This window comes from Zosterops lateralis (assembly GCF_965231275.1).
Source record: "Zosterops lateralis genome assembly, chromosome: 4".
NCBI lineage: Eukaryota > Metazoa > Chordata > Aves > Passeriformes > Zosteropidae > Zosterops > Zosterops lateralis.
Window position 1 is genome coordinate 7,027,867 of NC_139765.1, and position 13,792 is coordinate 7,041,658.

Sequence of the window (13,792 nt, forward strand, 5' to 3'; positions counted from 1 at the left end):
CACATGGATGAAAGTTGGTTACACATAATGTGGAGTTTAAGGACATGAACTTGCCTTTCTATTTAAGAATGGGATTAAATGGCAACAGGAACATGAACATGTTAATTTTTCTGAGACCTCTGAGTTAGACATGGCTGAAGACAATCCAACGACAGTAACCACAGACAAGTACCAGCAATACGAATCTGTAATTCCTGTTTTGCTTGTGCAGGGAGGATAACATTTTTTGGCTTCCAAGGCGAAGCTATGGCACAGAGAGAGTTAACTGTGCCCTCCTCCCCCTGCCCCCCAGCTTCACCCCCCTTCTCCCCCATCTCATTCATGCCACATTCCACAGTGGCAGGGTCCAACAACAATATAGGAGGGTACCCAAAATGAAGAGGCAGGGCCTTCTATTCTTCTGCCTCTCTTGAATTAATTAACTGGAAATGAGTTTTGTCAATGTTTTGGAAAGGCAGAGGGGTGAAAAGAAACTGCTAGAATTAATCACAGTGAGAAACTACCTCTTCAGCAGTCTGCCAAAGTTCAGAAAACCCATGAGAAGTGCAAAATAAAAGGAAAGTGGGCTGACTTACCCTCCAAAGGAACAAATAAAATTCAAACAAACACCCAAGTCTCCAAAACAGAGACATGCCCCAGTGCAAAGGAATGCAGCATCTGTTGCCACAACAGCTTCAGCTTTGGTTTTAATATACTTGTCATGAAGACTGATAGGTATCAAGGTAGAAAAGACAGTTTATTAATAATTTAAATAGACAAAAGGCACATTGTGTTTAATTCACTAAATATTTAAGTACATCCAACATTCCCTTGATGCTTATACACACAGAGATATTTAGATCCCATGACTGAAAATTAGTAACTTTGCTTGTTTAGCCCTGACTCAGCAAGGAGAAGGCAGCCTGCAAAAGAGCTTTTTCTTAGTTGAGTTTTTTAATGATAATTTATCTCCAGGTTCAGCAAAGGAAATTATAACAAGTCAATATTGCAAGTATGACATTCTTTTACAGATAAAAAAAGAAGTTATGAAATTCCAACCAACTGACAAGAAGGACCTTTTTTCACAAGCTGATTTACCCAGGTACATAGAAAAGACACAGGTGACCTTTTATTTACAGCAAATGGAGGCAGAAACATCATCTGCCAGTTTTTCTGAGAACAAACAGAACCTTTTCAACAGATCGTCACTAAAACTGAAAAAGTTGGTTGCTGAGCAAGGGGAAATATTTTACAAGAGGAACACCCTTTTAGCGACTTGAATACTGCTGATATTTTTGCTCAGGAGGGCTTTTTCCTGGCTGACCGCAGAATTAACTTGTCATCTCTTTGCTGTATCTCCAGGCCCATCCTCTCAAGGGCAGAGCTGTCTGCCAGCCCCTGCTGCTCCATCTGCGCGATCAGCGCCTGGTTCCGCTTGTTCTGCTCCGTCAGGTTCCGGATGGCATAAACTGCCCACTGGCCCACGACTGTGGGGCAGAGCTAAGGATCATTTGTTCATTTAAACATCAAACATTGTTTATTTTGATTTATTACTGCGTTCACCTCCCCCAGCCCTCCCCAATCCCTTAAACTCAGAGAACTAGTAGAAATCAGGGGTTTGAAAAAGTAAGACGTTTACCAAGTGCTGACACTGAACCTGCAAATACTTGCATATGAGGCAATTTCATTTTAAAAGAGCTATGCCCTTAAACTTCAGGCAAATTTACCAGGGTTTATGTTCAGTCAAAAAAATCCCAAGCAAACAAAAAAATGAACTGCAGGAATTAAAAAGACATACTGTTTTAAACCAAATTTACAGTCAATTGAAATGTTCCAATGATCTTTCTAGTGAGTTTAAATAAAAAATAAGTTGTTTATGATCTGAACACTTGAACACTACACTTCCAAGCACCGGCAAACAAAATAAGCTGTACATCATGTACAGGAAAGATGAGTATTACTTTCACTACAAAAATTGGAGAGATGTAGAAAAAGAAACTTATCCAGGGTAATATCTGAAAACAGTACAAATAATGTCAGAGACACTTAAACTTTTTTGACTTCTAATATTACCTAAACTCAGTCCTTTATGCCTGGGTGCTTTTACACACTTGCCAGGAGACCAGACACTACGATCACTGGCAGGGAGCTCCCGCTGATGCTTAAATGGGCACAAGCTGCAACTCATTCACCTCCCAAGGTGGTCCCTTGAGGCCAGGATTGAGGCACATGTCAGGGATGTAGACAAAGGATTTAAATTCCCAGGATTATCAGCCAGGCATCTTCCGAGTGAACTACAGTGTTCATTTTATGAAGTGTCAGAGATGTTGGTCCCAATTCCGCAGCTGAAAAGTTATGATATAATCTTTCCCAAGTTACCCATACAGGAGCCAAGCCTTTCTGAATCACATGAGTGGTTTGCCTGCAGGGCACCAATTATTTACTACATGTAGCTTCACATCCAGTAGAAGAATATGCATAATTTACTCATCTCCTTGACGTCTTTTGGGTTGGGGAGCATCTAAGCTCAGAGATAAATGTTCTTGTGGGCATTTGCCAGGGGGTGACAGGAGGGGAAAACTCAGACAGAGGGGAACTTTAGACAAAACAACAGGAGAGAGGAACTGGACTTAAACAATCTTACACAACCTCAACAGAGAGAGAAGGGTTTAGATGAAGGGCAGCTTGGAACAAACAGAAGGGAACAGCCCTGCATTGGCATGTGTCAGTAAAACAGCCTTTTTGTAGCAGTTTGTATTTATTTTCAAATTCAAGAAGTCCAGAATTGAAAATGAAAAATAATAAAGTGTTAAATACTATGAAGCTTTTTTAAATTCCCTGATAGACCTCTTTAAACTTTGTCAAGAAGCATGCTGCACACCTTCTTCATTCAAAAAAATTCCAGTGTGAGGTAATGACAGAGGAGAGAAATTAAGACCAAAACAAATTATGCATCACATCAAAGTCTTAACAGGTGAAAACAGAGAATATTAATATATTCTCTTCTGTTAGTGCATCACTACTAGAATTAAGTAAAAAGACAAGTGCCAAGCTACATTTAAGTTACATAAACTTAGTATTTGCAGTGAAGATTACATTTGAGTACATAAAACAGTAAGATGCCAAAGTAATAAAATAATGCATGTGCAGACTCTCAGTCATTAGCATCAATGGTGAGAATAGATCTCAGACCAGCAAAGTATGCAAGCTGATGAATGCAAACAAACCAAGGCTGAAACCCAGTAGGTCTCTTCCTGATTTAGATGCTGATTTAGAGCGTGTCACGAGTGCCAGAAAGTAACATGAAGTTCTCCCAGTGGACTGTGAAAGACATCCTACTACCCTCCCTGGCTCGGCTCCTGGGATGAGAAGCAGATTTCTCTTGTTGTGTTCCTAAAATATGGCCTCTTGCATAAAATATGGCACTTGCATAAAAGCATATTTTCTATAATATTAACAGCAATTTGAGACTGACAGTTCTCAATACACAAAGTGCCACACAAACCAAAAACATACTCTCAAAACTTTTGTGTGTATTAGCCTTGGGAATGATCCTGCTACTATAGTCTTTATGTCCTTCAGCACAAACCCGCTGCTAAACCCCATGGCAAATGCTCTTTTCCTATTACCAGATCCATTCATGCTTACATAATATCTAAGACATCCCTATTATCTTATGAACTCTATCACCATTGTGGCATTTATCATTACTGACTACTGTAGCTGAAGCTGCAAAATGGTTTCAATAACATTTTCACTCCTTCAGAAACCCCTTTCTGTGTGTAGGTTTTCCATTGTGACCACAGCCATGAATATTCATGATCCCCTTGTTCACATGCTGGGGAAGGATGAGGCCTTTGGACAGCTGGGAGCAGACCCTGGCAGACTTGAGTGTCTGCGGAGATTAAAGCTAGTCCCCAGCTAATACTCACATTACCCTCTTGCTCCTCTCCAAAGACAGAGACACAGAGAGAAAATTAAACATATTCGAGAGTCTCTAATCTTACCTACACTTTAAGCACTTTATTGTATGCTCAGCTTTAGAAAGAGAGGTTCTAAAGTTGCCATAGTTACTACAAATACAAGCGTGAGCCTGTTTGTTGTGAAACTGCACCAAAGAGAAGCAACACAGCAGATCCGATTGCACAGACTCGTCTAGGTTTTTCCAACTGGGCATATTACACTCTCAAAGACATTAATATTATAGGCAAGTGAAGATTATGATATTCTGTTGCAGGGAAGAGGGCATACAAAAGGAACAATTAATTTTATTTTGCGGAAGCCTCATCACTTGACTGTTCGTGCTTAGGGATTGAAAACAAACATTTCTGTGCATTTATAGCAACACTTAACCAAATCCTTCAGTACTGTGTGATTTGGCATTCCTGTGCTATTTTGACATATACACATAACAAAATTGAATCAACTTGCCTTGTCTTCCATACTTAAGTAACATCTTCATTCCACAATTTAAAATTTAAGATTGTCCTCTGGGTCATAATTTTCAACAGTCAGGGAGAGGGGAACACAAAGAGAAAGGAAGAAAGGTGGAGAAAACTGTCCCTCAAGGATGAAGAATGTTATTATCTGGAAGCCATGAGAATCCATGCCACTAAATCTTGTAAGTTTTGCCACTGAGTGCAAAGGGAACTTTTCACAATTCTCCCGGTTCTTTTCACTTGGATTCTGCTACAAGAGGTTGCTGGAGTCAATGCAAGAGCACAGTGACTGGTTTGTAAACTTAATGGGGTGTGAAAATACAACGATGTCCTGCCAGGAGCCGCTAACCAATACTGCTGGAGAGGAGGACATACAGACCATTTCTCAGAGAAAGTGTTCCACCTTCTCATTCTTAGTCCAGTTGGAACTAAGCATTATTGACAAGCCCACTGCAGCCACCAGGACCCCAATGAATTGTTCTATAAAGCAATTTGGATCCCATGGATGATGGAGAACAGAAAAAGTTATTAATGAGGTTGGAAGCTGATGAGGTAGATAAAAGGCAATACACAAGTAATCTTGGAAGTATGTTGAATGTTGCTTGAAAAAGTTTTAGAAGTTAATTATTATCATTAACTAGTACAGGATATTGAAGAGATGACAAAGAGAATGAAATACATACATCTGTTTTCGTAAGTGCCCTTCACAGTTATTAATACTGAAGGATCTCTAAATATAACATTCTTAGTGGAGAGTTTGATTCATTATATAAATAAATTACATAGTGTAGGGACTTTTTTTTTATTAATTAGACTGTTTCCTGCAATACAGTCAGTTTTCCATCACTAAATTATTACTTAGGAACTTTCTTCCTTTTGAGTAATTAGGTCTTATGCGAATAGGTCTATTACCGCATTTAAATAATTTTTTTTATTATTTAAATAGCCATTACATTCTAATCAAATACAGAAAGAGATACAAAACTTTATTAGAAAGCCAGCACTCACTGGCTGGAATTCTTGTCAAATGGGCTGTTTATGTAATCCATTTCCAAAAGCTGCCCAATTTTTCTAAGAGCTATTCTGGAATAGGTCTGTAGGACTGAAAAACAGAGGTATATAAAAATACAATATTTGTATGGTACAATAATTTTATTTCTTTCTGGCCTTGCACAAGTAATCCAATTATCACTAGAACGTCTGCAGACTGGAATGAAATACTGAAGCATCACTTAGAGCCACTTCCACTTGCAGACCTGACTGGGCTGCACTGAAAAGACAAAACTCATTTTTCTTTCCAGTCTTTCAGCCTTTTCAAGCACTTTTTTTTCACGGCACCTTGAAGATAATTCCTCCCACCAGTAAAAGAGGTCTCTAGACAACTACCACAGCTGTCTGTTATAGCTTGGGGCTGTGATGGACCACACGTAGCAGACAGTCAGGACTTTGGCCCCTCACCATCAGCCAAACTGCTTACAAAGCTCTACAAGTTTCTTTTTGTCTGAGATTTTAGTAGTTTAATGAAGTTCTAGAAGCTGTGTTAGATCAGAGCAATTCCTTACAACTCCTCTTTATTTTTATAAAACTTCTACCTGTGATTAAGACATTACACCAAGAGTAATAACAGAAAATGTAACAAATTAAATGTTTTATCTTATTTACTTATTTTCAGAAAGTTAATTTATATTTTCAGAATTAATGCTTTAGACTTTATTTATACTTGGCATTTAATTACCAGCACCAGAAAACAGCTGGGATGTTTTCATCCCAGGATGAAAATCAGGAATTCATCGAATACAAACTTAAAATATTTTGCCTAGAAGGTAGGAAAAAAAATTAATATTTCAGCTGCAGTTATTTTCATTTATTCCACAGCTGCTCTTATTACCTATGATTGCAGTCACCACATTCTGGGTTTAAAAGCTAGAAATGGGCAGTATATAAGCTGGGAATGTCCCCCCTCTGCTTGACTTTGCTCTTGCAGAGCTGACATAGCACAACCCATCTCAGTCTAGAAGCCTCCAAAATACAGAGGCACCACTGGATGCTGGCAGAGGTATTTATTCCTGATCACACTTTCCAGGGATAAAATTTGTAATACTGGGGAGGTGAAAGCAGATGTTTCTGCTACGGGCAACTCTCACCTGGTCCAAGGGATTGGTCAGAGGGTTGGACCATCCAGTACCAAACAAGGCTCCATCTCCACCACAGAGTGGCAGCAAAGCTTCACTGGACAGCACATGTGGCACCAGGAGCTTGCAGCCAGCCCCTCCACTCCTCACCTGCAGCCCTCCCCAAAGGAAGCTGCTTCCACAAAATATTCCAGTAAAGACAGAAAGCCTATCCCCAAAAACCTGAACTGGGGTTTGCCGCTTGAATTCTACCCTGCAGAACATTTGACACAGATTTTAGACTAGAGAATCTCAGAACAGATAAATGGACAACACCATTTGGCTTAAAGGCACTGAAACTGCTGCAATATTAGGGCAATACTCCCTGTAATTCACAGCCAAAAGACAACAGGAAACATCCCCAGCACAACATAACTGGACATTAAATATAGTTCTAAAGCCCTCATTATTCTCCCACACCAGCAGTGTTCCTCCTGCAGACAAACATCATCCTTCTGGCTACTTGCATTTATCTCACTCTCTGAGCAGTCTACCCATGATCTGCAATGATTAATCTATTTCTAAAGTGTGCCTTGTGGAACACAGGCTCCTTTAAAATGGGACTTAAACCTTCTGTAGAATCAGCATACAGGCATGTTAAACTTCCTGTATGACTTTCAGTGACAATTCATCCATTTAAGAACCTATGGCCAACAGATATACTTTGAAGGCCGGAATGGAATATTAAACCTCTTTTGCCCAACACTTCTGCATTAACATAGATGACCAAAAGTCAGCTCCTCTTGAAATCCAAGCCTGTTTGTGGGGGTGTCATGCACAAGATGCTTTCACGACTTTTCTCTGAAAAACTTTCAGTGTTGAACTGGAAGATTTCACTGTGTCCCTAAATAAACTGTCCTAGCGGGTAATATCTTACTCATTACAGCCTGTGATTTATTTCTGGCTTAGATTTGTTTAAAATTGTTTCCAAACATGGCTTTTCAGCATAGATAAAAAGAATAATTCCCAGATCATAATGTGCATTTGGTAAAGCATTTTTTGCATGAACCAAAGGAAGAAACCAATGGATATATTCCAAGGTTTGTACAATTTTTGTGTCTTTTCTCTCAATTTATGTTTTTCAGCATCCTTTTTGAAGAACAAGCACCAGAACTAAGTAATAAAATATGCCAAAATTTGCTATCTGGCTGATTACAGGTACAGCACAGTTTCCTGGCCCTTTGGCTGTGAGTAGTTCAGAAAAACAACAGCTCACCATATCCAGATGCTGTATATCTAACACATAATTATGAATATGCATGTATATGTAATATCTACTGTGCTCCCAGAAGTAGAGTCCAAGCTCTCCAGCCTTTCACATTTTCACACCTTTTCAGTACTGTCCAGTACTGACAGCCAGGGCAGATCATGAGGCTCATTTGAGTTCTGAGGCTTCCCCATTTTTCACTACATCCTCACATCAGTGATGTCCAGTGAAATGGCACCTTAGGTTCACCAAGTGTGGTTTACTACTTCAGAAATTTGACATTTACTGGGACATTTCTTACCAAGAGTCATATGGGAATTTTTCTCCCTAGATCACTGGTATTTCTGGGTTAACAGTCCTGAGCAGTATTATGGACCCAGATTGCTATTAGCCTTTAATGCCTGCCAACTAAACGTTTAATCTATGTTCTATGAGCAGCCTTTCATGTTCTGTGGGATTTAAAACCCAGTGCCAGAACATCTTTGGGTCTAGCACTTCAAGAGCTACAAAAGCCATAGGACATGTTTAGCTCTGTCAGGCTATTTTTATTATAATGTCTCTTATGCCAAAACTTACAGAACTTTCACAAAAAAATTAAGCCATAAACTCCAGCTTGTTTTCCTTTTCCCTATACTCAGACTTGTAATACTAGCTTAAAACCAAGAATATGACACATTCATTTTTGCTGCTTAGGCTGCCAATTTTTTTAAAATTATGACTTACATTTTTAATAGAAACCCATAATTTATGAGCAACTACAAATCATCTGGTTTTAAAACAGAAAGAATCACACTCTTGATTGATCTCAAGCTACTACTTCACAGTTCTTTCAGTCCCTTCTTTTACAATAATTCCATTTTAAGAGCTCATAACTAAATCTACTAGTTATCTGTAAGAGGTAGCAGAGTTAGCAGGCTGGTATGTTGAAAAGCTTAAACTGCTGTTACTTTACTGTTAAAAATACCTTACCTTTTCTTCTCTTCCCAAGTGCAGAAAAAAAAATGCAACATTCCATTAAGTTGAAACTCAGGTATCAAATTACTATTAAAACCTACCACAAACATTGAGATGTGAAGCAATGAAGCACAGGGGGATGGTAACTATGTTCACAAACTGATCATCAGGCTGGCTGCAGTCCTTTAAAATTTCCTGGGACACGGAAAGAAAAAGGCTCCACCTTTACACAGAAATATATTCATGTGTCTTTATATGCATAGATAATGCTTTTCTAAAATGCTTTAAAATGGCAATTACAGGAGTCAAATAAAGCTTTCAGAAATAAGGCTCTACACTTAAAAACCCAATCTAATTCAAGCCTGAGATGTGGTCAAGCTAACTATAATTCACCACTCTAAGACAGATGATGAGCTAAGCTGACACAATTTGGACTGAAGCTCTTTCTCTGTTTAGAAATGTTAGAGATTCATCCATTTATACAGGATTTTATGCCACCTTATCTTTCAACACAGCATATTTTATTGATTCAGGGTCCCTGAGTTACTTCTGTGGCAAACCTTGCCTCCTGCTGCTTATGGTCATTTCAAATGTCAATTTATGACAAATAATCAAAACACTGAAGGTAAATGAAACCCTACTTCCACGGTCAGAGACAGCAAATGATGCCCAGTGTGCATCCAAAAATAACAACCATTAAACAAATGGGTGTGTTTGAAAGATGCAACTAAATTACAACCAATTATTTGTTCAGCAAAATAGCCATTAGCCACAATTCTGTCTACAATTTCAGGGAATGGCTGCATCTCCTTGAGGAAATCTCCACACTCCAAGAGAAAGGAAAAAATCCACAAGGCAAGTGGAAAGGACTGCAAATATATCCTGAGTGAGGAAGGAAAGGTTAGGTTTTAGAAACCATTTGCAAATCAAAGAACAAAGTTTAACCAAAGATCTGAGGAAGTGAGAGCAAATAAAGTTCAGGAAAGAGATACACAGGAGAACACATTTGCCAGCTGAAGATAAAACTGTTCTAATTATAGTGATCAAAAATGAGGGAAGAAAAATGGCAGAATAAAGATATTATTCAAAGCATTGGCCAGATGACATCCAAATATTCTTTGGAGGCATGCACAAGAAAAAATGTCAAGAAGACAGACTGAAATATGATAAGGTGGTTGTAGAAGGCATTCCATTCTCAATAATATTTCTGAACCACTCCTAGCTTTACTTAAAAAAACCAAAAATCTTTGGCGCTCAAATTTCTAGTGCTCTGTCTCAGCCCAGAGGGGAATTTTTCAAAAGTAAGTCTACAGAAAAATCAAGGAAGCTGTTTGAGCTACAAAAGCGGTGAAATATTATATATATTCTTTTTCTTATTTTCTTTTTTTTTTTTTTTTTTGGTGCTCCTGATAACTAAAGATCTGCTTTCTTTCAAGAATTCAAGCCTGTCATGGATTTAAATCCACCAAGAGGATTAGAGAGGAGGACAAATATGACAATATTTGGTTTAGAAATAGAGTTATTAACTTTAATTCCTTACTTTTACATGCATGAATTGGTGCCTACAGAGATTATTCCTCTGGGAGGATTAGAAATATTAGAATGTAACATTTGAAAGAGCCTTCTCCCCTTCTGTATAGCTGTTATATTTCTCCCAGCTTTAAGAGGGAAAATGTACATCACATATTTCTTAATGGTGATAGCTGGGTAGAAATGAGATAGTGAAGAACAGATTCATATTCACATCTCTGCAAATCTGTCTTAGTATTTTATAAACTCTCAAGGAAATTTCCACCCTCCCCCCTCCAAAAAAAAAAAAAAAAAAAAACAACCCAGAACCCTCAATATTTTAAAACTATTTTAGGTATTTTCAGTATATTAATCATCCTGAAGGTGCTCTAAAAAATGAATTTTAGGAGTTATACAATCAGCAACCTGAAATACACCATTAGAAATTGTCACTTTGTTAAATGATAAAACACAAAGTGTGATCTGTGGTCATTTCTGGAAGACAAATAAAAGTTAAGTGCTCTAATTTCTCAGAGTATCTATTTCTGTACTGCACACTACATTCTTTCTGTGGTCTCAAGTATTTTTCATATGAGGAGAATGTTGCATTTGACAGGAGAAAAGTTTTCCTGGGGAATACTGTTGAAAGACAGAATTAATAATGTAGAACATCTCACAAGAAAATTTCATATTTTTGTTTTCATTCTAAAATATACATTTTTCTGGCAATAAATACTTGAGAATTGCAGTCTTTGTGTCAGAATTTAGATCTACCAAATATGCTCACATTTTTCCCTTAGTTCTCCACCTTTAACTGAGTTTTGCCCCAAAGAGTTTGCAGTGTCCAGAGAAGGCAAACAGTGAGGTAAGATATGAGTGTTATCCTAACTCTTTGGATGTGCAGCCAAGGTTAAGTGAGACTTAAAATAAGATTAGGTTACAGGAGTGCCTCCTGTGCCCTTTCCAGCAGGGAGCAGCACTCAGCTCCTCCCCCTATAATAATTCCACTCAGGACACTTCAGGCAACATACTGTAAAATCTACTTGGAGTGCAATCAAGATCTCTTTGGTCAATTAACGCTGATGTAAGAAAAGACTGGATAATTTGGTAATGCTTTTTTCAAGAGTGTAAAAAATAGAGATATTGATAGATAGTGACTGCAGTAGGCAGGTAGGCAGGGACCTTACTAACTACAACCAGGAGTGGTGTTTGGAAATACCTGAAGCCTCTTGGGAGTCACTGCTAAAAGCCCCACCCTGATACAGCATTGAGGGATTCCCTTCCAAACCCATACAGGCCCCTGGTATCCCTTAGCCCATAACAAAACACAGCTACAAGGAATTCACAGCAACCTGCAGAACAGGGCAGGAGTCTGTCTACTGAATAAGCTGAAAGAAAGAAGCCCCTCTCAGACTGTTCTTGCCCAATGAATAACCACACTTGTACCTGTTCCAGCTTCTCGCCTGACCAGTTCTTCTCTGTACCTTACAATTGCATTCAGACAGAGCTCAGGTTTGTGCATATGTCACAAACCAGGAATCCTCCACTCTCTTTAAGAACTATTTTCAGCACATAGGAATTAAATTAGTCTGAACCGGAGCATGGAAATACAGTGACTTCTTGGTTTCCTAATTCCATCTATGGTGGAATCAGAATAGAATCACAGACTGGTTTGGGCTGGAAGGGACCTTAAAGTTCCTCAAGTACCAAACTAGTTCCAACTCTAGGTCCAAACTCATCTAATTCCATGGGCAGGGACACCTTCCACTTGGTTCCACAACCTATCCCATGTTGCTCCAAGCCTTGTACAACCTGGCCTTGAACACCTCCAGGGATGGGGCAGCCACAGTTTCTTTGGGCAGTGAGAACATGTAGAGTTGGCTTCCACCCAGCCGTTATTTTATTTTGCCTTTGGCTCTATGAATGAAGGGTTCAGGCCAACCAATTTATGTTCTTAACCTGTGCTGACAAGGCCCATTCTTCCACTGCTGACCTCACCACTGCTTGTAAAGTCACAGTGACACATTCAGTACTGGCTGATAGAAAGTAAGATGCTTGCAGTGCTCTGTGTCATCCCTGAATCCCAGATACTCTGCAGGATGATTAAAATACAGGATCAAACAGGTCATATAAAATTACTTAATGCCCTGTCAGTGCCTGAAATGAGCTCTCCAAAAAAAGGCAACCATTGCTGAAGTGACATTGGGCTGTACTGTCTTGACAACACACATGGGACAGCCGCAAGTGCATGAAAACGCTCAGCTCTGTGATGGCTCACTCTAAAAAGTCAATTCACTCTCCTATTTTTGCTTTCTACTGGCTCTCATTCAGTGGTGAGGCTTTTACAGCATGTGGCCTGTTTATGGTTGCACTCTGTAACTTAGATAAAAATGTCTGTCAGCTCCTCCAAAAGTCCTTGCTGGCATCCTGCAAAAACAAACTGCCATTGTTGTAGACCATAGCAACTTGATTTCCTCCAGCTTTAGCCAGTTTCATGAACCACAATTATACTTGCTGTTGCCATGAAGTCAAAAGTATTTTCAATCTACCTCTCAGATGACTGAATATAATAGAAGCAGCTTTGGAAGGAGTATCTGAAAATTAACTTACTCTTTCTACATTTTCATCCATTATTCAAACTAAGGGATCTGTGTATGGATATTTATATCAACCGCAGCTTTTCCTTTCACAAATGCTGAAAATTCTTACTCCTAAAATACAGCTTGCCAGGTGTTTACATACTCACATACATAACATATGTATATGTACATATATATATAAATATATCCTCACAACAGGATATATTTTCTTCATGTATGACTGATTTCTTGGCTAATAGAAAACTGTGTTAATTAATAGCTTATATAAAATAGATAAGGTCATTCTGACTAAATCCAGACATTCACAAAATCAATTTATTGAGACACTTTCTATAAGAATCTCAAAAGGGTAATACTGGCAAGCAGCCTGAAAAACCAAGAATATTTAATCTTCAAAACTGCAGTTCACTTCTGAATTTCAAGTTTTACCACTAACTAACAGCTATTATATTGCAGTACTCTGGATAATACTTTTTTCCCCCCAAATAGCAATAAATATTTTTGTGGACAGCCACTGAAAAGCAAAAAAAGGCACATCTGTGTGCATTACTCATAAAAGCACAACTGTTAGGAAGCAGTGAAAAGCCAAACAGCTTAGTTAAGGTAAACTGGAAAGTCTTCAATAATAACCTGGTCAGTTTATTTAAACCCTCTTATAAGCACCTGTTTCTGAGCGATTAGGGTCAAAAGTATTTTGATCAGAATGGGCTGACCTCCCTCCTCATGTTTACCTTAAGGAAATGGAATCTGTGAAAGGGCAGAAATGAAGCTGGAAGGAGCAGGAAGAGCTTAGGATGAGGTAAAAGGTAAGAACAAAAGGAAGGGCTCTTGTCTGATGATAGAGCCAGTCACAGATGAGGAAGATGATGACTCAGAGAGCAAAATAGAAGATACTCGAATTCAGAACACCTTTTCAACACAAGTAACCTGAAA

At 38.7% G+C, this 13,792-nt stretch overlaps 1 protein-coding gene across 1 annotated transcript in view; it reads right to left on the reverse strand.

Moving 5' to 3' along the window:
• Nucleotides 1–300: 300 nt before the first annotated feature.
• ATXN10 (ataxin 10) overlaps nt 301–13,792 on the reverse strand; it is an 86,260-nt gene continuing 72,768 nt past the window's right edge. The window contains exon 11 of the mRNA XM_083859765.1: nt 301–1,466. Coding sequence (XP_083715891.1) covers nt 1,279–1,466 — 188 coding nt within the window. The 3' untranslated portion in view covers nt 301–1,278. The remainder of the gene's footprint in view (nt 1,467–13,792) is intronic.